At 46.4% G+C, this 27,729-nt stretch overlaps 2 protein-coding genes across 5 annotated transcripts; one reads left to right on the forward strand and one right to left on the reverse strand.

Annotated features, from left to right (window-relative positions):
• The first annotated feature begins 2,425 nt into the window (after window positions 1-2,425).
• Window positions 2,426-14,958, forward strand: INTS14 (integrator complex subunit 14). 4 transcript variants are annotated; one of them, XM_086471362.1, is made up of 11 exons: window positions 2,426-2,648; window positions 3,997-4,104; window positions 5,911-6,066; window positions 7,430-7,548; window positions 7,971-8,113; window positions 10,427-10,519; window positions 11,588-11,732; window positions 12,006-12,139; window positions 12,220-12,362; window positions 12,729-12,794; window positions 13,773-14,958. In XM_086471362.1, exons 1-11 carry the CDS (start codon window positions 2,427-2,429, stop codon window positions 14,022-14,024), a joined length of 1,581 nt encoding a protein of 526 aa, XP_086327488.1. In that variant the 5' UTR covers window position 2,426; the 3' UTR covers window positions 14,025-14,958. The 4 variants fall into 4 exon arrangements, with proteins under 4 accessions (XP_086327488.1, XP_009948127.2, XP_009948128.2 ...); XM_009949825.2 differs by having other exon boundaries at window positions 12,244-12,362; XM_009949826.2 differs by having other exon boundaries at window positions 2,426-2,505; window positions 4,001-4,104; window positions 11,591-11,732; window positions 12,244-12,362.
• Window positions 14,959-16,096: 1,138 nt separating this feature from the next.
• On the reverse strand, window positions 16,097-26,868 carry HACD3 (3-hydroxyacyl-CoA dehydratase 3). The gene is made up of 11 exons (XM_086471365.1): window positions 26,782-26,868; window positions 26,468-26,510; window positions 25,215-25,288; window positions 23,041-23,205; window positions 21,964-22,015; window positions 21,460-21,570; window positions 20,702-20,829; window positions 20,068-20,180; window positions 19,389-19,495; window positions 17,798-17,929; window positions 16,097-16,836 (listed from the first exon to the last, which is right to left on the reverse strand). Exons 1-11 carry the CDS (start codon window positions 26,866-26,868, stop codon window positions 16,760-16,762), a joined length of 1,089 nt encoding a protein of 362 aa, XP_086327491.1. The 3' UTR covers window positions 16,097-16,759.
• Between the last annotated feature and the right edge of the window lie 861 nt (window positions 26,869-27,729).

Consider the following 27,729-nt stretch of genomic DNA (forward strand, 5'->3'; position numbering starts at 1 on the left):
CAGGTCAACTCCTGACCGACTCCTTTCTCACTGGTTGAACTGTCTCGGTCATAAGAGATCTGAAGCAATCAAATGGAGCTCCACAGCTTACCTTCCAGAGACGCTGGCCAAGAGGAAGGGGAGTACCAACAGTTGAGCGTAGCGCTGGAAGTTTCTTTGATACTTAACAACCAGATGGGAGATGCTGTTGCAGAGAGAGGCAGATGAAAATGATCCCATTTTCATGATGCCTCTGCTGGCAGAGTTCTAATACAAGAGAGGGTCAGGTGTGAAGGACATATTACTGGAGGAATAGCCAATCCAGTTTAATACCTGCAGTCCCTAAGAAGATTAAATAGTATTGTATAGATTTGGGTCTATCTCTGAAGCCAATATCTTTGTCTGCTACTACAGGTTATTCTCAGTTTGAGGGCAGGCGATTACCTCTGTTACAAACTACCAGACGAAAGCACCAACTGCGAGACACGTATCATTCTCAGGGCAGCTGTGGAAGAGAGCAGCGGGGGTAAATCACACTGCTGCTCTGCATGGAGCGGTGGTCACTTAAACAAGACAACTTGCACGTAGCTCCATTTTGAGGCATCCCATATGTCTGACCGGCCAGGCAAGCAGCTCTGCTGGCCTTTGCCACAATATGGGTCTACTTTGCAATGCCAGAGGGAGATTTAAAACTCGCTGTCTCCTGGAAAAAATCTCTCAGCTCCTGCACCACGATCACAGAGGCAGAGGGACACTGCAGGGGTCTGTGTGCAGGCAGTCCCTCGCTGACAGAGCCACCTGAGGATGGTGTCAGTAACTCTTTTGTACCGAGTGGCACTGGCTTGGTGCAGCTCCACAAAGAAGTAACAACATTTCTGGCCAAGGATTTAATGGTCATAAAAATACAATCAGCAGAAAGACATGGACCTGTTGGAGTGGGTCAAGAAGGGGGCCATGAAAATGATCAGGGGGCTGGAGCATCTCTCCTATGAGGAAAGGCCGAGAGATTTGGGGTTGTTCAGCCCGGAGAAGAGAAGGCTGGGGGGGAGATCTCATTGCAACCTTTCAGTACCTAAAGGGGGCCTATAAGAAAGGTGGGGGCAATCTTTCTAGCAGGGCCTGCTGCGATAGGACAGGGAGTAACGGTTTTAACCTAAAAGAGAGTAGATTTAGACTAGATAGAAGGAAGGTAGTTTTTACAATGAGGGTGGTGAAACTCTGGCACAGGCTGCCCAGGGAGGTGGTAGAAGCCCCATCCCTGGAGACATTCAAGGTCAGGTTGGACGGGGCTCTGAGCAACCTGATGTAGCTAAAGATGTCCCTGCTCGCTGCAGGGGGCTGGACTTGACGGCCTTTAAAGTCCCTTCCAGCCCAAACCATTCTGTGATTATATGATTTATCCCTGGCAGCGCTCAAGGCCAGGCTGGATGGGGCTTTGAGCAACCGGGTCTGGTGGAAGGTGTCCCTGTCCATGGCGGGGGGTTGGAACTAGATGGTCTTTCAGGTCCCTTCCAACCCAAACCGTTCTGTGATTCTATGGAAATGACGATTTCACAATTTCAAAGCAAACTGTTGTCTGAATGGATGGTTTTGCAGGGGTACGTCCAAGCTTTGCAGCAGGGTTTGTTGAACCCCCCGTCCTGACTCCTCTACAGACTGGCCGCAGGAGGTCCCCCAGCCAGCTGGGGTGCTTTTCTACAGACTCCTCTCCGCGCAGCAGCCTGCCTCTGTCTTTATTTTCCACAATACTGGCACCTAACGGGACTGCTTTCCTTAATCTGTGCAGCACGACAGACTTCTCCTGCTTTTACCGCTGAAAATACCGCTTTTCCCCCGCCCCCCCCCCCCCCGCGCGGGGAGGCCTAGTGAGGGAAGGGCAGGCCGGGGCTGAGGGGAGCGGCCCCTTCCCGCCCCGGCCCCTTCCCGCCTCGGCCGCGGCGTTCCGGGGGGGGACGCTTTCTGCGACGGACCGACCCATGGCGGCACGGCCGGCTGAGGGTGAGCGCCACCATTTCCCTTCCCCCTCTCGCCTCGCTCCCCTCTCCCCACCCGCGAAACACCCCGAGCTGTCCCGGGGGAGGTCGCGCTGAGGGAGGGCTGGCTGCCTGCTGGGGCTCTCCTCGGCCCTCGGGGCGCCGCTGCTGCTGCCTTTCCCCCAGCCAGGCTCGGCCTTGGCCGCGCTCGCCGTGTCCAGGCCCTTACAGCCGGTGGGATACGCTGTGTGTGGTTCCGGGGCAGATCTGTTGACTGAATCGGTGCAAAACCCCACGTTTTGAGGGGCAAAAGGGTAATTGTCGCTTCCCCCGCCGCACAGTGGGGTCAGTGTGAGAAGGTGAGAGGTGTCGCTTTGTACCTGCAGCTTCCATAATCAGGTGTGGCCTTTTGCTTCCCCCTCCATGCAGGGGATCCCTGTTCTCCAGGACGGTAGCAGAGAGGAGCAGCTCATCATGCCGACGGTGGTGGTGATGGACGTGTCACTCTCCATGACACGGCCGGTGTCAGTGGAGGGCTCCGAGGAGTACCAGCGGAAACACTTGGCTGTCCATGGCCTGACCATGCTGTTTGAGCACATGGCGACCAACTACAAGCTGGAGTTCACGGCCTTGGTGGTGTTTTCGTCACTCTGGGAGCTGATGGTGCCCTTTACGAGAGATTACAACACGCTCCAGGTAGGGTGCCTGAAACACAAAAGCAGTAAACTGTCAACCTTAGGGAAAAAAACCAAACCCCACGTGTGTTTCCAAATCACAGTGAAGTTGTGTGATTTCATATCATCCTGTGCATGTCTTGAATCGAGTGTTTTATCCTTATTTTAAGAATAGGTGAAATCAACGTGTTGGAAACATTTTGCTATTTCATGGATTGTACCTTTGCAGGTAACCACTGGAGTGTGGCTAATTAAGTTAAAAGTGGGGGTGGAGGAAAGGGCTGCCTGATGAAGCTCTTGAAGTGGTTCTGTGATGTTCGTGTTTTTGTCTGTAGTTGTTGATTTGCTGTGGACAATTGATGCAGCAGACAGGACCATTTAGAAAGGTTTTGAGTCAAGTGATTTGGCAGAGAGAAAGTGTTTTTAAGAGTATGTAGCAGTCGAAGCAGGGCAAGAATGAGAATTAGTGATTTTAGGCCTTACAGATGTGATGGGAAGCTGAGAGAAAATGGAAAGGAGAAAGTCCAAGAGGGAGATTTCACGTGAATGCAATAAGGCACTGAAAATCTCTGAATCCAGTAAAAATTGTACATATGTATCTGGTTATCATGTGTGATATCAGGATGAAATGACACGTGGCTGTCACAGGGCACCATGTTTTAGGTTTGTCCCTTGTGGGACATACAGGTTTTAAAAGGTGTTCTCTGTTATGTTTGCATTTTAGCAGATGAATGCCTGTGCATTCTCTTTGATTTCTTTTCACCTCCCTAAGAGTTCATTTGAGGAATTTCTGGAAGCCAAGAATCCAGCCAAGCTCCTCTAGCATGTTAGTTTTACAGCTGCGCCCTTCTTATGATGCTGTGTTAAGTGTGAAGTTCTCATTTTAAGGAGAAAAGCTGGTTTATGGTTATAGAAAGAGGATGCAGATAAGAGTTTGGGATTCTGTTGCTCTCTCTGCCAAAGAGTTTTTTGTGAGACAAGCTCCTTGCGGTTTACTTTCTGCATCTCTAAGAAGTTAAAGTTGCTCTGACACCTGAGAGGATTTTCTAAGCTAAAGGTTTTATGTGAGACATTGCTTCAGATTTTGATTTTACTGTTTCTTAAAGGTTTTTTTTCTCTTGAAGAGCTGTGTTTACAGTATTGTAGTTCCTTCAAAGTCAGCTGTCACTGTTGTCTCATGATATCATTCATTACTTCTTATATCTTTCTTTTTTTTTTTTTTAACTTTGGAGGTCATACGTGAGAACATAGCACTTTGCACTGTGTGACAATGGTTGTGTTGCTGACTTACCACAGAACCGTGATAACTTTTCTGTGTTACCGCGTAGTGACATGTCACCCAGCAGTGACAGTGGTGTTTGTCTTTACAGGAAGCCCTGAGTAACATGGATGATTATGACAAAACCTGTTTAGAGTCAGCACTGCTGGGGGTTTGCAATATTGTCCAGCAGGAATGGGGTGCAGCAATTCCTTGCCAGGTATGACTGATTTTGCTCTTTTTAGGATCTAGCGTATACTTGGTACTCCCCGTAAGTTGCAGATGGAGATGTAAATGTAACTTGAAAACTTAAAATACTCCCAGGCACACTGGTGCTACAGGAAGACAAAGAATTAGTATTTTGGATGTATCTGGAATATGAACAGAAGGTGGTCTTTATTAAAATATTCAGCAGCAAAAAACTATACTAACTGTACTGCTTCCTGTCCAACGTGATGCTGTAGTGGAGTGGCTTATAAAATCTGGCCCAAGAGTACTATTTTGCAGGCTTGGCATTTGATCTGGATGCAGTCTTCTGCCCGAGGAGCCTCAGTCAGTGTGGAAAGGGTATAGTCACACATACAGTAACCTGCCTCCTCCAGTTCCTGATGGTTTCCAGGGCTTGTAACAGTTCCAGGTCTCCAGCACCAGCATGGGACTACTGCTGAGTGTGTTTTGATCTGTCTTCTTTCCCTGATGATTCATTTGGCATGCATCTGCTCACACACTCCATTCAGCCCTTGCAGCACTCAGTCTTCTGAATTTGCTGCCTCTTATGGCAAAGTCTGCTTTTAGTCCTTGGTTTTCTGAGATGCTTAAGAGCCTGTTGGTCTTTGGGTTAGGATTTAAGTCCGGTAATTTTGCAGCTCAGTGAGCTAGGAAGCAATATTGCTTAAGGAGAAAAAGGATAGAGGTTTATTGGTTAGACAATGCTTCATGATCTAACATGGGTAAAAGGCACCTTGGAAAAGCAGACATTCAAAGCAAAGAGCTAAAAAACAAGCGTGGATTAGACCTCAACAATTTTGTCTCTCATTTGTGTCATGGCTCCTTTTCCTGGAGCTTCAGGTGACAAGGTGAAGAAGGGTGGTGGGGAATGTGCCATGTAGAATCTTGTAATAGTGAAAACCATTACTGACCAGCAACAGCTCAGATGGCAACTGAAGAGAGTGCACGAGAGAGAGGTTGAGGATGAAGAGAGAATACAAATCTGGACGTGGCAGATACACCTTGAGTTTCAATTGGATTTGATTTTCCTTACCTCTCAGCCAAAAATAATGCCTTACTGTGGCTGTGCAGTGGTGGAAGAGCAGCTGTTTTACTGCTCTGGAAGGGACTGGGTCTCAGTGGAGTGTAAATAATTCCGTTATTCAGCATAACCTGTTAGTGCAGGTTTCCACAAGGAGTGACTTTGTACGGGCAACTGAATGGAAAAATGTGCATTTTTGCTTTCATAGTTCTGCTGCAAAATGCGAGCGTACTGCAGTTGTTGTCGTTTGCAAAGAGTTAGGGTAGTGAATGCTGCCTTTTGTATGGCTTCTGTGGCTTGTAGTGGAAGTTGGGTTGCCCTCCAGGTTCTGCAGAAGAAATGGGCTTTACCATCTGAAAATAAACCCGAAGTTCTTGAGTCTGTTAGCAGCAGGCTGCTTTTTGGCTGTATAGGCACTGTTCTTCCAGTGTACACTTAAAAACGGCCATGCTTCTGCACAGCGTGCTGTGTTTCTGGCTGTGAAATTTAAATTTTAGTGCAATTGCCTCATCGCAACAAAATGTGTATTTACCATGCGCGTAGTTTAAATCGCAATGGTTAAATCTTCGATTTCTCATTTACGTACCTGTTTCTGGATATTTTTACTCGTGATTCTTTCCCCAGCTCAGCGGAGGAAATCCCCGTGTGAGCAGGGATCTTCAGTAGACAGGTGCATGCTGCCAGGGAGGCGGCTGAAGTGTGTTGGTGTATAGTTGCCCTCTGCAGAGAGAAACGTGTCTTCTCTCGGAAGCGCTAACCTGTCCTCTTCCCTTCCAGGTCGTTCTTGTCACCGACGGCTGCTTGGGGATCGGCCGCGGCTCCCTGCGGCACTCACTTGCTACTCACAGCCAGCGAAGTGAAAGCAACCGGTTTCCGCTGCCCTTCCCGTTCCCATCCAAGCTGTACGTCATGTGCATGGCCAATCTCGAAGAGGTGATGTCTTTAACACGTACCTTCTTCTTTGTTGCGTTGGATAATTGTGGCTCTTCTCTGAACTAATGAGCAGGTCAGCACAAAACATGCTTTGATGTTCTTGTGCTCGGTTTTAAAGTTGAGTTGACATTCCGGTGCTTAGTGTTAGTTCTTTGGTGAAATGTAACTGTAGTATCTTTTTTCAAGTTAATTACTGCACTGTTATTATCTGCTGCTATTGCATTTTTATCATAATCTTTATCAACCATGTCACTCTCTCCCTGGGGAATGCAACGCAATTTTTATTTCTCTGTTTATCTTATTACCTTTACTGCGTTAATTAGATTGAATGCTTTTGGGGGCTTTTCTTACTCTACAAGTAAATTCTTGAATAAATTACTTCTATTGCAAAGATGCTCAACACTTAAAACAACAACAGCTTTATGTAGAAATGTGAGTGAGCAAAAATCTGAAGTCTCTAAGCTAGTGTTCAGCCAGCTTCCCTTAGTTCTGAAGGAAAGGTGAGTGTTTTGCTTTCTCTTCAGGTACCTTTGAAAATCTCAGTACCAGCTTTAAAAATCTTCACAGTGGTTAGAATTCTATTGAAGAAAAAAATGTGTAAAAAGAAGTCTGTATAGATGGAAGTTGCTTGAATTAGGTTTGATTAATAGCATTGCTTTTGACTTGACACCTCTGCTCTTCTGTCCACCACAGAAGGATTTTCTACTTAGGCATGCAATAGAGACTTCAGCTTCAAGGTCTCTATCAAGGATGATCCTCTTGATTAAGCTGATGGATTGAAGCGTTGTTTATACATCAGAGTAACTGCGAAAATGTTTAAAATAAATCGTCTATTACTGATAAGTTTAGGTGCTTTCACGAGCATTCTGTAAGAACTTCTCAAAAAGAATTATATCTGCCTTCCCTCCTAGAAGTTATATTATCCTGAAGGAGCTGGAAACTTAGCATTACCGATAAGATGTTTTACTAGTTAAGGCATTCCTGAGCTCTTGAAGACAGACCACCTGGGATTTTTGGTTGCTGGAACCTGCTTTCAAAGCAGAACCTAACATGATAGAGCGATGTATTGGAAGTTGGACTTGATGATCCTTATACGTCCCTTGTGACTCGAGATATTCTATGGTTATTTGTTACTAGGCCAAACGCTGCATCTGGTCTGATATAAATGCAAAGTAATGAGTACATTTCCTGGGAGACCGAGAATCTTGGTTTATTCAGAAAGGAGTGAGATACACAAAACAGCAAAAAGCATCTGGCTGGATGCTATCATGATTTTTTGGTATGTTTTCTGAAAACATACTTGTTCATAAAAAAGGAGTAAAAAGAAAATTCAACAAAAACTTTTAACTTTATTTTTTTACAGCTTCAAAGCACCGATTCCCTAGACTGCCTGGAGCGGCTCATAGATTTAAACAACGGGGAAGGGCAGATTTTCACCATTGATGGACCCCTTTGCCTGAAGAACGTACAGTCGATGTTTGGGTTAGTAGACTTGTGGATGATAGGCCTCTCTGAAGGTTTCCAGTTAGTCTCTGTAAAGGAAAACAAAGATAGTAAGAAATCTGATGATATGCAGTGTTCTAATTAAACTTTTTTTCTTTTAGTTTATGATCTTGTTAACTGTATTTTCAGATTGACCTTCGCTGGTTAAGCTCAGTATTTATGGTAATCATTATGTAACCAAATCACAGCATCTGTTTCTGATTGGCGGATAGAAGATCCTCATTTCCACAGTTATTGTTAGTTTGCCATCAGCATCATAGTATGCTGCTTTGTTTCATGCTAGAACTATTGAATTAACTGTAGTTAAAAAAGTTTTGGGAGCTAAGTTAGTGTGCTTTAGACAAACTGTTTGCATTTGATACGTATTATGTTTTCTTTAATAATAACCGATCGTGTTCTAGAAAGCTAATAGACCTGGCTTATACACCATTCCATGCTGTTCTCAAGTGTGGCCACTTAACGTCTGATGTGCAAGTATTTCCCAGACCAGAACCTTTTGTTATAGATGAGGAAATCGACCCCATTCCTAAAGCAATTAATACAGGTAAGAAATCTTCGATTGCTTTTTTACTTAAATCCATTTGATTTCTACCTTTTCACTACCACCTCATACCCTGTATAGTTACTGTTTCATCTACTTTCTCTCGACAAGGATCGATTGCTGACTGTAATTTTTTGGTATATGTGGCACCAGAGGACAAGAACATCATCCTGTGTCAGCCGTGTGTGCCTGGCAAAAGGGCTGGAGTAGGGTGGAGGCACTTTCAAAGCTCAGGGTGCCAATTTCTAGGGGCAAAGACTGTGGAAGAGAGCCACAAGCTGCTGTCCGTGAATACCCTCATGAGCTTCATGGAGGATAGGAGAGGTGTGTTGAAGAAGGGGGTGCATTTTGTATTAGAGTTGCCTTTGTCAGAAAGACTCTGTATTATCAGTTGAGACAAACTAGCAGGTTTCCTCAAGGAATCCACTGGGAATGGAGTCGAGAAGAGTTGGTGAGGCAGCACAAGTAGAGGTTGAGATTTATGAAATCTCTGTCTTCATAGTTTGTCCGTCATCCTGGCACTTCTTACCGATACTAAGTTATGTTTTCTTTGCACAGCTGTTATTTTTAAAAATTTCTCAGCCCTCCCACGAGTGGGCACCGCACCCGTGAACAGCAGGTAGTGTGTAGGCAGCCCCTGCCTGTGACCTGCGAGTGGCTAGGTGCACTTCTTGGAGAGAATACACTGAACTTCACTGCTTTGCCTCAAGAATTAGCTTTGAACTGTAGCATCAGAATTGCTCTCAGCAGTGCACTTGGCCACATGCACTTGGTTGCTCTTTCCAGTCAGGCAGCACAGGGCTTTGGCTCTTGAGCTGAAGGGTGGCAGCCTCAGTGACCCCCCCAGTGGGGCTGACTCTGCCAGGGAGCTGAGCGGAGTTCCTGCTGGCTTTGTGCTATTTGGGAAGTGCAAAGAGGGTGACTTGGTTAGATCGTGTGCCCGTGTGTCCTTTCAGATGGTTTCTTTTTCGTGAGTTTCCAGCTCTACTGGCAATTTCATTTCCCGGATCTGTCCTGTAGGCTTCCTTTTTTTCTTCTGCATTCATCAACAAAATGTGCACAGCTTGCATGCAAATAAGGGCACAATAGTGATAAAATTTTGCAAGGAAGTGAACTGCAACCCATAAATTACTGCCACCAAGATTGCCTTGATTTGTTTGGGTTTTTTTTAAATCTGTGAGAGAAAAAACATTTCTCATTTGGGGTGTGATCACTTCTTAAATAGGAATGAGTGCGTCTGTTCCAAAATAGCAAAAGCAAAAACACATGCAGTGTGTCTTGATGAGGGAGGCTTTCTGTTGCATTCAGTCTTAAGAGTTCCAAAGATGAGATTTTGGCATGAAGAAAATTTTGTTCTGTGTGCATTAAAATGCAGTGTATGGTATGCTCAGCCCCTGAATTCCTCCATGGTTTTAATCAAGTGTTCATTGTTCAGCCATGAGAGAAATCAGTTGAGTTGCCTTTGGGCCAGGTCCTTTGGGCTGTCAAGAAGACTTTGTTTCCCTGTTCCAGCTGCAGTACAGGTTGGAAACACGGTGAATTTCCAATTGTGCCGCACGCATATGGACCTGTGTCCATAGCCAGAGCACACCACGTGTCGCTACACTTCGTGTAGAGAAGAGTTTACAAAGCAGGTACTCTCTACGCTTCTGCCAGCCTTAAGCCACACGCCAAAACCTTCACATGGCTGAGAGACATGAACCCGACACGACATTTCTTGCAGCCAGGAAGTGGGGAGGAGATTGGACGAGGCTGAGCGTGAAGGACATGGCTGCCTCCATCTTTTACCAGCAAATGCCCCCCACTTCGTATGAGATGGAGCTGCATTTAAACTTCCTGTAGGCATATAAAACTCAAGAACCACAGCTCAGTCTTCCCAATTCTGGGATCGTGTCCCGTTGGGGCTAACCCTGCCAGAGAGTGGATTGGAATTCCTGCAGGTTCTGTGATGCCAGTTTGGAGCTAACAGATTTGGTTCAGTCCTTTGTTTTCTCTCCTTTTGAAGTCATAAAATGGGAACAGTTTGGGTACAGTGTAAAAAAACCCCAGTGTGCACAATTCTGTATTTGTCTAGCAGTGCACTTCATGGACAGCAGTATGTGAAAGTTACGTTCTCATCGGAGGGTTGTGGTGTTGTGTGTGAATGTTTGTGCCTTATTAACACCAGGACACCCCAGTCAAGGTTGGGGCTCTGTTGTGCCACCTCTAGTCACTGCTTCAGAAAACTTACTGGTATAAGAAGTGATAATGTTAAATTGACTCTGAATACATTTCATCTGTTTCCAAATCTGACTTAAACCTGTTGTCTCCCCACAGACCTAGAAATTGTTGGGTTTGTAGATATAGCAGACATTTCTAGCCCTCCTGTCTTGTCCAGACACTTGGTACTGCCCATTGCACTTAACAGAGGTGAGCAAGTTCTATTTCTCTGAGCAAAAACTGCTTTAAGCTTCCCTTGTAATGTCTGTGATGGTTTAGACTAGAAGCACAGGTTTTATGCTTCACCAAAATGCCAGATGTCTCTAAACATATGTTTCTGTGGCTCCATTAAAACTAAAACCTTGAACACAAGCTCTTTCCTTTTTTTGAATAGCGTTCTTCAGAAAGTAGAGGGAACAATGTCCTTGTAGATCATTATTATTAGAACATGCTAAACTTAAAGCTGACAGTAGTTACGGGCCATGAAATATGTGGTGCAAGGTGAATATTTAATGCCTGCATCCATTTGGTTCTTGGAATGTTCTGTTGCTATGAAAAATCTGATCTTAATCACAACTAGATTGCTCAGTTGTGCTTGAGCATTAATTGCTGCTTATTGGGGCCAAGTATATATGTGTCTATACAAATGACTGGTGTAGGCTTTGAGATTAAGCATATTACTGACTTGCAGCTACTTGAGTGCAGCAGCCTGTCCTAAGAAGGACTTCCCCTTCCCTTTTGTCATGGCCTTGGAGTGGGGCAAAGGGAAAATGAGATTTCTCTTGGTAAAGAAGAATGAAAGCTCCAGATACGCTTTCATCTCTGTACAAACACTCTCATCCTGCTAGGCCTTTCACCTTAGAAGATATTAACAGTTAAATCACAGCTGTATTCCAGCTGCTGAAACATAGTAAGTTGCTTATAATGGCCACAAATTGCATAGGAGAGGACTTGAAATTCAGGATGTTTTTTTAGTTCAGAACGTGCATTTGTTGCCAGACTCTTGGTGCTGTTTCAATTCTCGTTTCTTCAAAGCCGAGGTTTTACTTGCAGTTTTTTGGTAACTCTCTTTTGTGAGTAGGATGCATTGGAATATTTATATAACGTTATAGTGCCACTTTGCCCAAACAGTTCGTTTAGCAGCTGTTCTTTCTACAGAAGTATTAATTAACTCTTGCACGGCAGAAAATACAGGGTGGTGGAAATGCGTGGAAATGGAACTAGTGGGTTTGAATTTATTCTTATGTTGTCTCTTTGTTTGTTTTTGTTCTTCCCCAGAAGGTGATGAGGTGGGACCTGGGATCACAGATGACACTGAAGATGAGAATTCAGCTAATCAGATTGCTGGGAAAATCCCCAACTTCTGTGTTTTATTACATGGCAGCCTGAAAGTGGAAGGCATGGTGGCTGTCGTCCAGTTGGGGTATGGAGCTGGATGTCTGCCTGAAAAATCTCTTGCTTTGCTCATTTATGCTTTATTTATAAATTATGCTCATTTATATCTGCATTCTGTACAGAACTCTGCACTGCTAGTCAACACTGTGGATTTTTAATTGTGAATATGTTTCTGCCAGTATAAGTTGCAGATAGTGAGCCTCTGAATTGCTAATGGGGGCCACAGAGTGGGAGGGAGGCAAATGCTAGGCCAAGAGGGGTGGAAGATCTTTCAGCCTTTGGGATTTGCTCTTTTCAATAGGCCAGAGTGGTACGGGATGCTCTATTCACAAGCTGATAGCAAGAAGAAATCAAACCTCATGATGTCACTCTTTGAACCTGGTCCTGAGCCCCTTCCATGGCTAGGGAAGATGGCACAGCTTGGACCCATTTCAGGTACCGGTCCCGCTCATTGGAATAACTCTTACACATTCGGTGTTGCGTGAATGACCTTGCCAAATCTTAATTGTTAAGTCTGTGTTTTTTCCTTTTTCTTGCAGATGCGAAAGAAAATCCGTACGGGGAGGATGACAATAAGAGCCCTTTCCCCTTGCAACCCAAGAACAAGCGCAGTTACGCACAGAATGTTACCGTATGGATTAAACCAAGTGGCCTCCAGGTAACGATGCAGGCTTTAGACTTGCATCAGCAGTAGCTGTCTTGCCAGCAAAGTGGAGTCTGTGTGTGTCTTGTCCATTTAATGTAATTGCTTTATTGCTTTCGTTTTTATAAACACTGCCTCTGTAAAATGTCCTGATTAAAATGCAATCAGAAAGCCTAGCTTGTTTAATGAAAGCTGTGTCTCTAGTGTAGCATCTGGTTTAGTTTATTGGATTGAGTATAATTGCCATTTATGTTTCAGCCTTTGTGAGCTGCAGTCTTGTCAATGGTCAGGATAATTTATCAATAAATAGTTGAGGATTTTTTCTGCAGCTTCCCCAGCAGTTGCCAAGATTTTTACTTTTTTTTTTTTTCTCTTCTGCAGACAGATGTACAGAAGATCTTGAGAAATGCAAGGAAACTCCCTGAAAAAACGCAAACCTTCTATAAAGTGAGTAACATTTCAGGCTGGCCCATGTTTGATCCATAGTGGTAGCGGTGCATTTGACAGAGGAACCCATCCTGTCTGCGTCTGCGGTATGTTCTGTGCAGGCTTGTGGGGGTCTGCAAAAACGTGCATGGGTTTGTAAAGCTGGAGACACCCTGGGTCTATTTTACAGACTAGTTAAGGTGAGACTAGGGAGTCTGGTTCCCTGCCACCACGTTCTCTGGCAGGGTGGCATAGACATGTCATGTTTACAGGTGCCCCTCATGATCCCTGCTGCCTCTGTGGTGAACTTCTTTGCAGATTTTATGCTGTTGTCCAGGCAGAAATAAACTGAGGGATCAGAGAGGAATAGGAACACAGATGTCATTCTGAGTCTCAAAATGTCTCCTACATTTTTTCTACAAGAAGCAGAGAAAGACAAAATTCCAGGCACATTTCGCCACATCGTAATATCCATAATCCAGACTGTAGCTGGAAGTAATTGTTGTTCCTCTTGTAAGCTTAGTGCTGGAGCAGTTTGTTATTGTAGCCCCCAGAGACTTCGAGAATTACTGCCCTGCCTAAATGCACATGAGAACTCATCAGTTTATCGTGAAGAAAAATCAATATATATATACATTTTGCTGGGCACTGCGGTTAAAGGCAGCAGTCAGTGAAGCCTAAGTTGTCGGCTACCCCCAGAGAGGACCCAGACAAAACAGGCAGGTACAATAGCTGAATGCACAAAAGCAAAACGGGAGGAGTGGAGATTTATAGGAAGGGATCAAGGGAAAACCAGCTGTTTAGTTGTGCCACCATCATCTTCAGCCCTGAAGCATTTTTTTGTCTCATGAGCATCTGGGCAGTTTCCAGCAGCTGCACTGATCACTCAGGTTATTTTCCTCTAAGGGAATAAGCTTGTCTTTAGGTAAATTACAGGTTTCTTACTTATTTTTTTGAAAGGCTGACAAGGGCTTTAAAAGGGGTTTTCCTTCTTTGCAGGAACTTAATCGTTTACGAAAGGCAGCTCTGGCCTTTGGCTTTTTGGACCTCTTGAAAGGCGTGGCAGACATGCTGGAGCGGGAGTGCACCCTGCTTCCCGACACGGCTCACCCCGATGCAGCGTTTCAGCTGACCCATGCTGCTCAGCAGCTTAAAGTGGCAAGTACCGGAGCATCGGAATACGCTGCCTATGATCATAACATTGCTCCACTGCAGACAGACTTTTCCAGTAGCAGCACTGAAAGACTGTGAAGTCTCCATTTCGGGAAATTCTATAGATTAAGACTCAAGGGGTTCAAAGTTTCTTGTCCTGTTTACTTTCTAGGGCCTGTTGAATTACTGTTTGGAGAACTTCCTGTCAAAACAGGGTCCCTTCCCTGCATCAGTGCTCTCTAAAGGTAGCTAGTTTGTGGTGGCATGAGTCAGACCTGGAAACTGTGGAAAGCGTCCCAAAGTCAGTCACTGTGTTGGATGCAGGTGGAAGTTACTAAGTACATGTGAGGAGAGAAAGAAAATGCCATCACAGCCAGCAGACTGCTCATGGCTTTTGGCCTCCCCAAAATGCAGTTACTACGTAATTCAGCTCACTGGTAAAAGGATCCTAAAAGGCAGCTCCTGTGCTTTATACACTGACTTGACTAGTCCAAGGAAAACCCCTGTGAGAATCACTGCACAAGATCAGATACACAGCTAATTTCAGGGTGTTGCCACTCATTTTGTGCCCGAGTTGAAAGCCAGTCTGTACTGCCCTAATGAGAGTTATCACTTGCATTGCAGTGCTTATGCAAGTAACTTAATCTCGTGAGACATGGGGTTTTTAATGCAATATTAAATTTTCATGAAGATATTAAGTTGGATGTGTTCCATTTTCATAGCAAGAGGCTGTGTGGCCTACGACATTGACCTGGTGAGGGCTCAGCTCCCAGCTGTTTATCACAAGAGTTAAATTACACAACTTCTCACATTCAGGAAAAGAACAAACAACTGAACTAAAGCAAAATTTGGTTGTAAATCTTTATTAATATAGAAACACATTCTTTCTGAAGGACTAAAATTCAGTAGTGTAAGATCCATGACAGCTTGCACGAGATACCACAATTTCACTGAAAAATACAATGTATGAATACACACGGATTTCATAACAGAAGTTTAAATGCCCAGTGGAGAAATTAAAGTATGAAAGTGATCCTTGCTGTTCCATTACTCAGCTAATTCAGTCCTTTGACATACTTCAAACATAGGTACAGTATGTGCCAAGTGAACTATTAAGTGTGTAAATAATGCTCAACTCTCCTGAGTAAAGTAAGCTGCACTCTCCTTTGAGCAGGAGTCTCAAGTATCCCTAAAGAGAAGTTTGGTTATGCCTCTTGTTGACAGAACACAACTTGTGAAATGCAGTGTGGAGCTTGTACCAGTTCTCTGTTAATATCTTACAACACTATTTCCTTTCCTTTACAGTAACAATCACTGGGTCCATATCACAATAACAATCACTGGGTCCATATCACAAACAGTAAGCTGTTTGTTACCTTTAATATAGACAATAATTTTCTGGAGGATTCATATTGCTTTACAGTAGAAAAAAATAACAGTAACACGGCACTAAGCTAATCTCAACTTCAGTGCCTTTTCTGGATTGCTGGCATTGCTTTGCATCGCCCTGGGGGCAGCGGCAGTTGTTGTGAGCAACCTGTTCATAACCACAATATGGTTTAGAGCAAACTTTTTGTACTCTTTCTAAAATGGATTAAGGAGGCCAAGAGAGATCTGAAATTAACTACTATGTGTGAAGAAGTGCCTGTTGAAATCAAGTCAACTGAAACAAAAGGAGATGACCTGGAATGTGGGGGGAGCTTCTCTTTTTATGTTGTTGCTGCTGTTTAAAGCAAGCACTGAAGAAAAGGTCCCCTCAAACCCTGTGTGAGATCTCCATTACTGAGATTTGATATGTGCTGTCTAAATAATACACAGTTTACTTGAACCACGACTCCATCCCACCAGGGGCCAGCCAACAAAGCACATACACCAATGTCTCAACTGCACCCCTAAGTTTAAGTAGAAAAGCAATCTTTACTGCCTTTCTGAAGGCTATAAATACAGGAGCTACAGCCCCGCCAGGAACGACCAGAGGAGCCCCAGTGTCCTATGACAGTTCCACCTTTGCATGGGCGGGATGGAGTTCTGCTGGGCTTTGCTCACATACTAGGAGAAAGCTGGTACCTATGTTTCCCTGTTCCGTTCTGTTTCAGTGCTTGCGTTACCAACCAGGAAAGTGTTTCTGACCGTGTCCTAGCGGCAGCTTCCTTTCCCTAACGACTGGATAAGGATGTGTTGCTACAGGAATGCTAGGATCCACACAGCGCTCCTATTCTGTTAAGGCTAAACTAGAAACAGCCTCAGTTGGTAGCATTTAAATTGGCATTAGCTGCTTCCAGTTCTAGTTCTGCAGCATCAGTAAGCTGCAGAAGAAAAGGGGGAGTAGGTGCTAAGCAAGTTTACCCCAACGGTTAGTAAAACACCTGAGCACTGTTCACAGTGGTCTCAGACTGTGCTCCTCCTGCCATCAGGATGCACCCTAGGAACAGCGTGGGCCAGCCAACAGTATATCCCGACATCAGAAGCCCTATCTGCATGCAATACTGAAAGAGCAAATACCCAATTACAAGATAAACACTGTCTCTATTTAGTGCTGCTCCACGGTTTATAAGCATATTATATGCAGATAATAGGATTTCGTTCTAATATGGTAGTTGACAGGATGCAAGTTTAAATGTTACTGTTCAATGGTAAATGCCATGCATACATGATTGAAAGGGAACAAAATACAGTATATGGGAATGTTACCTGAATTCACTATGAAATCACGAAATCTAGCGTGATCATTTAATTTTACAAAATTCTTTACATTACAGTGGGTAAAACCGTAAGAATTAGAGGCTTATCTTGTCATTGAGATAAGTTAGATAAGAAAGCACTGCAGTTCTCCTTTACTTCATCTTTCTCTTCTTTGGTCCGAGGTGCTGTCTCCTTTGCTTGTAGAGATGACGGAAGTTCACAAATATCCCTGCAAAAGAATGAAGCGTTTAGGTAGGACGTTATTGCATTTTTTTAATGTTAGATAGCCATACCAAATCTTAAAAAACAACAACAAAAACCAAACCAGCAAACCACCACACAACAAAAGCAATGGTTTAAGGGTGTGTATCGCATTGAAAGCTAATGCAAGCTCTTGCTTGCTGGGTGAGGTAGGAGTTTCTGCACAGGCTGTTTGGTACAGGGCTGCTGCGAAGGCGGGGTTGTCACTTTGAAAAAGTTGCAACACAGGCTGTGCAGAGCTGGGGAAGGATCAAGCAGGTATTTCAGAGTGAAACCTAATTAAAGGTATTCTTTAAGCAATGTCTGCCAAAGGAAGAAATCTGGTAAAAGTTCAGTTCAAAATTCTAGGTTAGATTCTACTGAGTTGTGACTACCTAGACATACTTAGGGGTGTGCCTATCACAAAGTTAACTTATGTTTAAAAATGTAACATCAGAAACCAAGTATGTATTGAGCACCATCTTCTTTAAGTACTCTACTATTTAAAGAGCCTTCCATATTCTTTCCTGGAAAAACATGACTTCACGTTGCATTAGTGATTATAATGCAGTTTAGTTAAACATTGCTTTAATTTGAAATTATGTTTAGATTTCCACTACATCATTCCAAAGCTCAAATGCCATGTAAAATGTGAAACTAAGTATACTGAAGTTATACATGTTAAATTATTCTCTTAACCCCAGAAATCAGTAGATAATGCTAACTTGCTACCGAGGTCTCCCTGGGGGGCTGACCAGTGCTAACTGTAGGTGTGTTCCCCTCCATCTCTGACAAATTTACATAAACAAGCAACAAGGATAATGCTTAACCTCAAGCTACTTTGTGTTGCCACAATCCCCAAGATGCATAAATTTAATTTTCTTCAAAAAATATGCAGAGGAAACCAACCTTTTTATATCAATAGTGAGAAATACAATTAAGTATCTTACCTAAAAACAAGGCTATAAGGTATATTTGAAGCAAAAATGAAAACTGGATTGTGACGTTCAGTGGATTTGGCAATCCCAGACTAAATTTCCCCGTTTCACTGAAGATTGGAATGGATTGAACGATAGAGACGGCTGAAAGCAGAAGGCCACCATCGTTATCAAACACAGATAAAATACACAATTGCCCAGCCCACACCAACTTTTTCAGGACATTCCCTTCTTATTTGCTAGCTCTCATTAATTCTACCAGTTTTAAAGCTGTTCTTTTAAACATACAGCAGGATGGGAAGCAGCTAGTTGAAGCAGTGTAGCAGTTCAGCTATGAAAGTCTAAGCACAGTGAACGTGCCTGGTGAGGGACTGCTCTCCTCCACAACTGTAGCCTGCAGGGCCCGTGCCAGCGGTATTTACCATGAGGAAATAACCCACAGCAACGAAATGGATATAATCTTTCCTGTGGTTGGAGTTGGGCAATGCCTAAACCTACTCCTGGCTCATAGAAACAGATTCTGACAGGTAGGATTGCAACACATTTCTTACTGCTATAAGCTGAACCGGAATATAGGCTTCTTAAATAAATAAAAATAATCCAAACCTGTGTCCTGGTTTGGCTGGGAGAGAATCATAGCCAGGCCAGGCAGTATGGAGTCCGCCAGGGCAGCTGACCCGAGTTAGCTGCAGGTGCAGCCCATACCATAAGGCCACGCTCATTATCAAGGGGGAAGGTTTGCTGAGGAAGGAGGCTCCTGCTGGAGTTCCTCCTGCTCCCAAGGACTGTGAGGGCCAGACATTCTAAGCTGAGCGTAACTTTGTACACTTTTATTTGTTTTGCTGTGTCATTAAATCTGTCTTTGCTTCAACCTTCAGATCTCCTCCCCTTTTCCCGATTCCCCTTCTTTACGGGGGAGGAGTCATCGGGTTATTATAGATATATATATAACTGTTATAGTTTAGCCCCAGGTACGGGCTAAGTGAAGTCAACCTGTTAAGCCCAAAAAGTACACTGTAAAGCCCCCACTCTAGAGGGGGTACAGCAAGAAGACTTCCACGGAGCAGTCACTCACCAAGCAGAAAGGGAGCAGAGCCCCGTTCGGCAAGCACTGTGCCTATCTTAGAACAGGTTATGCTGCTTTCAGTGGAAGAATCGGTCCCTGCCTGTCTTGTGCAAAGATTTCAAGATAATGTCAAGATCCATGAGCTGGTGTGGACCCAAGCTCGGCTGACCAAGTCAGGTCTAGCAGACAAAAGCAAATACGCTCCCTTGGATCAGCAGAGGGAAGCAAGCGCTGTCCTGTGCCGCTCGCACGGGCTGCGGCAGGCTCTCGTTCAATTTGTTCGTGTAACCTTTTGTTGCCTTTACTCCCCTCTCCAGTGCCCAAAAGGGAGCCTTCTTTTCACATCAAACTGAAAACAATATTTGATCCAGTAAGAAAGACAAAAATGCTTACATTCGGTTCAGGTCAAAGCAAATGTCTATTTATCTGTTATTCTAGCCTATTCTACTATTTTAAAGTCCAGCAGTGGAAAAAAAAAAAAACTGAGTTATTTGCCCAGCCTTGAATTCATTATTTATTAAACTTTTTCGGACATACCTTCTGCCAAGCCTCCTAAGGGGTACAGAGGGATCCAGACAGTGTAACGGAGCCAAGTTAGTGGTTTCCATTCAATACCGATGCACGAAAGCATGTAATATGGATACCTAAAGCCAGTTCAGCGTGAGAAGAAAGACACTGTTTAAAATGGAAGCTACTACCAAAATGAGTCTTGCTTATATATGGTGTGTAGTCAACCTAGTTCCCAAACGACACAAGAATATTCAAAAAAACTCTTCCTATGGATCATGATGGACACACCCTTATTTGGCAGTTTACAGAACCAATGCTATTATTCTGACCACATGGATGAATATAACTGCCTGGCTTGCCTAATAACCCTTCCAAAATGCTCCTTTTGAAAGAGAAACAGAGCATAGTGCAGCTCACTTAACAATGGAAATTCAAAGCACAGAACCCTCAAGGAAAAAAGCAACAGGTTTCCCTAGGTTCAGGGCAGTATTATTTTCAGACTCCAGCCTTGTCCCAGCTTTTGGCAGATGGAGCAACCTAGGAAGGCTGTGAAATGCGTGTCTAAAGGGGGGGGGTTTACCCTCTGGGGCCAATGCACTTGGTGCCACTCTTCCAAAAGGTACAAAGATCAAAATCTTCTTTAAAGAGTTCTTGGAAACAACCACATTGTTCTGTACACACCTGCTAGAAGAAAAATCCCACAAACCTGAACAGCTCAACGATACTCCAGAAATAAAATATGAAGAACACCACAGGTTTGCTCTGCATTTCCTCTAAGCTTCCAAGGACAACAAACAAGATAAAGTTTCTTCCAAATATCTGTTCAAGAAAACCAAATTAAGCAACAGTCACACTCTTCATCACAAGAAAGTCCTTGCTGTCAGAAACACGCAGGATATCTACTCCTCTCACCCAAAACATATGCTGAGCACCTAAAGAACTCCGCAGCTGAGCTGTGACCTGCTTCTTAGGAGCACGCATTTTGCTCTGCATTTAGGTGCAATCCAAGGGACCTAGCCTTAAATCATCTATCCTCATTTTTATGCACCACAACCAGGATAAAAAGGGCACTGGCACCAAATCAAAATCACATACTTTTCATCAGCTGCTTCTTGCTTTTGTTGTCCTGAATTATCTTACCTAGGTGATGGAAGAAGACAGCCTGCCACAGCTAAGACTGGGAAGCACAGACTCCTGCCTCTTGATTAATACATTCTCTAGTCCAGTGCCTGTGAGGACTAGAGAATGGACTCTTTTATTTTAGAAGAGTCTCAACACTTGTCTGAAACAGATTTACTTGAAACATGGGGGGAGCAAAGAGAAGAAACTTCAAATATTACCTGCAGTACAGCAGGTATCAGCGGTGATCTGACTAGTCCTATTAGTGAATTCATGATCTCCATTAACGCCAGGGTCTGACAGAAATACATCATGTCAGCAATCGTGTGAAATGTATCATAGAAGGAATCTGGAAGAGACAGGAAACCATTGCAGAGAACAAATGAATTTCCATGTTCAGGACTGGCACAGCAGCACGGCTTTTGGTAACGGCATTCTAGCTGTATTTGAAAAAAGCATTATGCATAATTACGTAACTTCTGTATAGGCCTTATCTTGAAGTCACAGCAGTGAGGCCAGAAACACTGCTCAAGTGCTCTGTTTCACACACAGAAGGATGAAAAGCTATTTCAGTAATTACTTTACAAAAAAAGCACTAGAGAGGTACCTCAGCAGAATGAATCATTCTGCCTCAAAAACAAAATATTCTGCCCAGCTCGTTTTCAAAAATACTAACATTGCAGCGAGGGAGACATTTTGCTCCGACTGATTTCTTTTAAGAAGTAATCTTGGCAGAGTACAAGTATCATCCATCACAACATGCAGTTGTGATTTACAAGAGGACGGTATTTTCCTGTCCTTGACACTGTGATGGCTTTTGAGAAGCTTTTGTTGTGCGCTTCGGTGATGCGTTTATGGTTTTGTTTCCTAAATATGTCTTCTCCTTTAGACTTCATTCAGTATTTAGAAAGTATTAAAAACAACACTAAAAAACCAAAGCAAAACCCCCAATGTAAATAAAGTAGTGCTTATTACTTGCCTTTTCCTAAGATGAACAGTCGTACTGTCATGTTCACAAAAATCCAAGAGAATCCCAAAAACTGTACAAGATTATACATAATTAAGTATCCCTTCTTCAGGTGTTTGAAAGCTAAAATCAGTAAGAAACACATCAGGTGAGCAGAGTACAACGGTAACGCTTCTGCTAAGAGCACACCTGCAAACCAGCCTTTCTACCAGAATAAAGTTTACCAGAAACAGGGAAGCTATTGATTGCGATAAAAGGGTTGCTGGGTGCCCTGTGGGTTCTGCCTGCTTTTACCATCATCTGCTAGAACACAATTCTTGCTAAGCAGGTTTTTTGAATTCCTTGGAAACGGCATTCCATTTTTATTAAATTTCTAAATAGCTCACAATACAAAGATCCCCCTCCGAGGTGCACCAAGGCAGTCAAAATTGCTCCGTAAGAGTTGAGGTTCGCATATAAGTGTGACAGGAGCCTTCTAAACCCCACCGTGCACGCTAAAAAGGTACGGTTACTTACGGTCTTTTGGGACTCTGGATTCTATTTTCATTTTGTTAATCTTTTCTTCTTCCTTAAGATGGAAGGATAAGGTTTTAAAGACTGTTACTGTAATTAGCAAGTGATTTGTTAACTATACTACTGCAAAGCTAGCGGGTTTAAAACTCAGCTAAGCAGCCAGTTGCTGGATGGTTTAAATTTCCACCTGCATATACCAGCACATTCATCATCCAGGCATTATGGTACATAAATGGTACGTAAAAGCTAGAGGGTGTTAAACTAGTTATGCTGCCTTCACTATGTATTTTGTTCTAGTAATTCGATGCTTTTGCTGAAAAAGCCGGCTGTTTTCTGTGTTAATTCTCAGTTATTACTGTTTCTTAGAGCTGTTCCTTAAAACATTTCATGACCCACCAGTGACCTGAAGGGAACTGAGAACATCCAGCCCAGGCTCTCTGCCTGCCCTTCGCCGCTGCTTTCTGGCTCCTGGCATTGCAGCGGCCCTTTCTCCTCTGCGCTAAGCTCAGTAGCTGTGGAGGGGAACAGGGCAGCGTTTGTGGCAAGACAGATTTGCACAAGTGTGGTTTGTTCAAAGTCTTTTCTGAGACGGCCTTGCGCCTCCCTGCCGCAGAAAGCCACTCGAGCTAACCAGATGGTGGGAATGCACCGTCAGGGCCAGCTCAGGGGCTCATGAAAGCCTTAGAAATCCCGGCTTTCCAGACAAGCAATGCCTCGGGCTGGCATCTCTGGGCTCCACATGGGACATCATTGATAAGATTCCTACAAGGATCGGGACACAGGGCTGCGAAGGTGTCGGGTAAGGGGCACCAGCCTTTGGCTGCAGACCCCGGCCAGCGCACAGCCACCAGTTCAGATTCGCGCCGCTGCTTTTCCTCGCCAGAAGCGTGCCTGTTTCTGAATTCCTGCTTGCAATTTGAACTGTTTAACCAATTCTGGGTGGGATCTGTATGAAACACCAGTAACAACCAGCATGCCAGACAACGCCAAGTAAATGAAGAGCGCAAGTTCAAGCGCAGGAGAACAGCTATCCTTGCTTTGCAGCTGGCAGCACAAACCACACGTGCCCACAGGACTGACCTTCTCCTTCAGTTCCATTTCAGCGTCGGATTCATCTAACCAGCGGTCGAAGTCAGGAGCTAGGAAGAGCGGGCGCTTCTCTTGCTTGGTGAGTCTCTCCCACCAGTTGCTCTCTTTTTTCTGCACAGTGATGTTCAGCTGCCTTTGAGTCACCCTGCATACAGGCTGAGGGCAGGCACAGGAGCATACATCAGCAAAAGTCCTAAGAAACAAACTCTGAGACTGAGTCGATACCCAAGCTCTCCCCATCAAGGAAGCAAGGATGACATGGACTGCTGCAGCACAGGCATCTCTCTGCTCCCCAACCCATGCCGTGGAAGCGAAGGCCAGGCCAGCTGAAGATGGCAACTGTGATGGCTGTAGGACTTGATAACCAGCTGTGCCCGTACCACACAGCGCCACTGCATCCCACCACAAAGAGCTAGCGCAGACCCTAGTGCTACCCCTCCTAGGCAGAACCCGTGATCTTGGCTTTAGACCTTCTCGTGTTTAGTACCGTGAGCCACCCGCTTCCTCTAGCCAGCAGTAAAAATAACACCAACACCAGCCACAGGTGGGTGTCCAAAACAGGGGACTCCATGTGATATCTGCTACGGCAAGAGCAAGAGCCAACAGCCTTAGGAAACACCTGGAGAAAATGGTGAGATGATGGACCTGGCAGTGTGGTCACTGCCACCCCACAAGGCCTCTCCACCACGGCCAAGCTGTGCATAATGGCCGCCCAGAACCCCTCCATCCTTACAGCCCACAGCATTGTCACCTTGGGTGCCCACTCCTACTGCCACCACCGCACCCCTCCGTGCCTTAAGCCTACGCCAGGGTGCTCTGCACGGCTCTGCCTCTCCAACCAGCTGAAACCGATGCAGAAGAGCCATGAGCTGTGTTCTTAACTGGGCACGTTACACCAGCACCGCTCTGTCAAGGCTGCCTGGAGGCTCCTAGGACATCTGAAGGCTGTAGCTCTAATTTACAGCTACTAATGTCTGGTCCTTGCCTGTTGGAAGCTTCATCTCTCGCTGGTGGCCAGCGTGGCACCAGGAAGAGGCACTCCTGGTGCACATCAAAGCTAAAGGAGAAAACCCTGGACTGCAATACTTCCTGGTCCTGACCATCTGTAGTTACACAGATTTCAGGGTCTGTTCTCCTCTGGTCCCTCCACAGTGACTCAGAGCGACTAGACTTTTGGAAGGAGGCTGCTCTGCAGAGGCAAGGGCTTGCCTTCCAGGCCTGGCTCCGAGCGCAGCCTGTGTCTGCCAGCACAGAGGACAAGCACGGGCGTTGGTGGCACCTCTCCCCACACTGTGGACCAGGCGACTGCTGCTTTACAGGCCAGATGACAAACTGGTGACCAGATCTTGGAACAAGAGACGTTCATTGTCTGCCACTCAATACCTGGTAGGAGCCACACATGAAACCTGCCTGCGGACAGACCCCAGAAATTCACCCTCCGGCGGTCTCCTCCCTTGTCGAAGCAGCAGAGGTGAACGGTGGCTTCCAGGCTGACCGCAGCGATCCCTAACAGGCAGCCAGGAATAAGCAGCACAAATCCTGCACTGGGAGCAGAGCCCAGAGTTTTCTTGTGCCCCTAACAGCTTTGAGAGGTAAAGACAGACTTTGCAGCTGCCTGCGATAACGCGGAGGGGCTGCTCTTCCAGCCAAGCTCTCTCCTATCAGACCACAACAGGAATTAAGATTTTTGCCACAGGATCCACAATGTATCTGTACTGGCAGCCTAAGAAATCTGCACAAGCCAGAAGCACTAGTTCTCATGACTTTATTTTGTCGGGCTGCAAAAGAAGCCAAAAAACATCACACTGACACTTCCTGCTCTCCTGTGTTCCCCTGCTCTCCAGTCAAGGCTGCATCAGACCACGCGTTGCCAGATTCTCCCATTACTTTGCTGCTTTAAATCCTTAAAAAAAAATTGACAACTACGGTTTTAAAGCTGACCCATGCAAGCACTAGCCCCAGCGAGGTGATTTGCATTAAGGCAGGATGGTGGCCGAGCACCGGGACTGAGCACTGCCACAGACACCTTTTAGTTTGCAGCAGTTACAGAGTCCCCAGGAAAATCTAAAAAGCATAATGCAGACTTTACGTGCTGCCATTTTCCTTTCAAGTTTTTCAAAAATTACTTTTTCTTCACCAAGAGTTAGAAAAGTAAAAATACCTACTTTAGGCTCAACCGGCTCTAGGAACTCAATCTGAAATTCGTAGATGTTGTCCCCTTTGGCACCATGACCCTGAGCTAAAAGACAAGAATTAACAGTCAGCGTGGAGGTCCCAGCCAGTTCCGCACCCCTCAACTGCAAAGGACACTTTATGCACCAAAATATTTAGTGGTTATTTACAGTGCTTCCCCCTGCCTTGCTGGGAAGCAAGAGGAAACCACACGGTAACAAGGAAGACACAAACAGCTCAAAATGTTGCCTGGAGGTACGGCTGCGGGAGTCAGCGGCTAAAGCTGCTGCAACTCCGCACGGCGCTGGAAAAGGGTCCTTGCTTGCAGGAAGGCAGATTCCCAAAAGAGGGGCTCAAAAGGCTGCTCATGCCTCACTCGAATCCAACTGAAAATCCCCTGCCTTTGGTGGATCCAGCCTCCGCACCGATAAGCGAGCACCCAGGGAGGCCGGTCTCTGGTGGGTCCATGATGGGGGGAGTCCCCTCCCAAGGGCAGGAGGGAGCGTTCACCTCTCGTTTCCCACCTACGCGAGTCTTGTCCCCAGAAGGGCTCCAAAAACCCACGTGCCGAGTGTAATTTCCACCCTTCCACGCTGCAAACTGATCCTGAAGTCACCACGATGTGCGACAACCCCCTATCAAATGGCCCTGGCCGTGGCTCACCGGGGGGGGCGGCGTTTTCTGGACAATGCATCTTTGAGAACCACCAAATCAAGGAGGAAACCCAAATAAACCCAGTTACAGCACATCCCCGAGCGCTACCCGGACAAGCCGACCAGCACAAGCTCCACGGTGCTGCAACGTGCGGCTGCCCGGCTGAAACGAACCCCTTTTAGGGCGGGATCTGCTTTACCTTTCAAATCCAGCGCTAGTTCCCGATGCGGAGGTTTGATAACAGTCGCAAACAAGGTCTTTGTGAAAGGAAAAATTGCTGCGAGTTATCACCGGGGTTAGGACAGGACAGCAAAGCCACACGGAAATGTCACCGGCATTTAAATGCACCGGTAAGGCAGGGCCTGCTGTCGTTACGAGCGCTGCAACAACGGGCTGTAGGTGGGTGCGTGTCACGACAAACCCGCACACGCCCGGCACCCACCGCGGAGCACCACCAAGGGCACCGATGGGCACCGGGCACCCCGGCCTCTCCCCCCCGGGACCCCGCACACCGGGGCGGGCCAGGCTCGGCGAGCAGCCGCGGCTCTGCAGGAGCCTCCCCCCTCCCCGCCCGCCGCCGGCCCCGTCCTACCTTTGAAATGCAGCACGTTGTCGGTGATGGCGATGTCCGGGTGCTGCGGGCGGAGGAGAAGCGTTAGGCGGCAGCTCCCGCGCAGAGCGGTGGGGAAACGCGCGGCCCCGCTGTCCGCCCCCAGCCCCGCGCTCCCAGCCCGCCCTCGCTCCGGTGCAAGGCCGCCGCCGCCCGCAAACGCGGCCGCCCTCCCCGTGCCCACCGGGCAGACACCCCCCCCCCCCCCCTTCGCCGGGCTCCAGGGGTCGGTCACCCCCACCGGAGGGGGGGGGGCGGGGCTGCCCGCTCCTCCCGAGCCCGCCCCCTCCCGGTACCTGCACGTCACTCAGCTCCACGCGCAGGTAGAGCTCGCGGTGCCGCTGCGCCCAGTGCACGTGCGGCCGCAAGCTGGGGCCCGCCATGGCGCGCGCCGCGCCGCGCCGCTCCCGAGGCGGCAGCGGGGTTCCCGCGCGCCTGCGCACCGCTCTCACCGCCCGGAGGCGGTGGCGTTCATCACGGCGCCTGCGCACGGCGGGGAAGGGGAGGGCGGGGGAGCGATGGCCGCCGTGTGCGGCCCTCGGCTCTTGCGCTGCCCGCCCCTGTGTGGGTCACGGTGCGTCCCGGAGCTCCTCCTGTGGCCCCGGGCGTCGTCTGGTGCACCCCCAACTCTCCCCTTCGGCCCCGGGGGGCCTGGCGTGTCCCCCGCAGTCCACGCGCGGGCTCCCTCACGGTCGCCACAGCCGGGTGGGCGCAGGCCCAGGGGTGCCGCCTGCTTTGGCCGCGATGGCGGTGACCTCGGTGAGGGAACACACCGGGTGTTTGAAGAGAACTCTGGTGCCTTTTCGGGTGCTGTTGGGTTTCAGGCCCCTTTGGCAGCGGGACGTCAAATCCCTCAAGCGTTCCCTGCGGCCACTCGAGCCCGTAGGGTGTTGACCCCCATCCTCCTCCCTCGGTGCCACAGGTCTTCACCGAGGGGCGGCCTCCCGCGAGGGCACGGAGAGCTGCTCGAGCCACCGTAGCCATAACCGGGGTGTTGACGGAGGGTCGCCATCACGACAATCTACACCGTTGCAGAGAAGCCAGCGCTTCTTTATTGCAGCGCTGGGAAACACTGGGGGCAGCTCCTCCTGACGTGCCTCAAAGTTACATTGAAAATTCGACATTTTACATCCTTTTTCTGCAAAGTCATGATCTTTTAACATATTTTAACATAAGCATGCATGTTATGCCCGCTATTAATTTTGACATTTACAATAATTGGTCCACCGTATTATATGACTTTA

Source organism: Leptosomus discolor, chromosome 11, assembly GCF_034619465.1.
Source record: "Leptosomus discolor isolate bLepDis1 chromosome 11, bLepDis1.hap2, whole genome shotgun sequence".
Taxonomy (NCBI): domain Eukaryota; kingdom Metazoa; phylum Chordata; class Aves; order Leptosomiformes; family Leptosomidae; genus Leptosomus; species Leptosomus discolor.

Coding starts and splice junctions, on each gene's coding strand:
- INTS14 (XM_086471362.1), top strand. CDS start 2,427: ATGCCGACGGTGGTGGTGATGGACGTGTCACTCTCCATGACACGGCCG. Junction 7,549..7,970: donor AACGTACAGTCGATGTTTGG/GTTAGTAGACTT, acceptor ATCGTGTTCTAG/AAAGCTAATAGACCTGGCTT. Junction 11,733..12,005: donor GTGGCTGTCGTCCAGTTGGG/GTATGGAGCTGG, acceptor TCTTTTCAATAG/GCCAGAGTGGTACGGGATGC.
- HACD3 (XM_086471365.1), bottom strand. CDS start 26,868: ATGGCGGGCCCCAGCTTGCGGCCGCACGTGCACTGGGCGCAGCGGCAC. Junction 21,571..21,963: donor ATCCAGAGTCCCAAAAGACC/GTAAGTAACCGT, acceptor TACTGATTTTAG/CTTTCAAACACCTGAAGAAG. Junction 17,930..19,388: donor CTTAGGAGGCTTGGCAGAAG/GTATGTCCGAAA, acceptor TTCTGCTTTCAG/CCGTCTCTATCGTTCAATCC.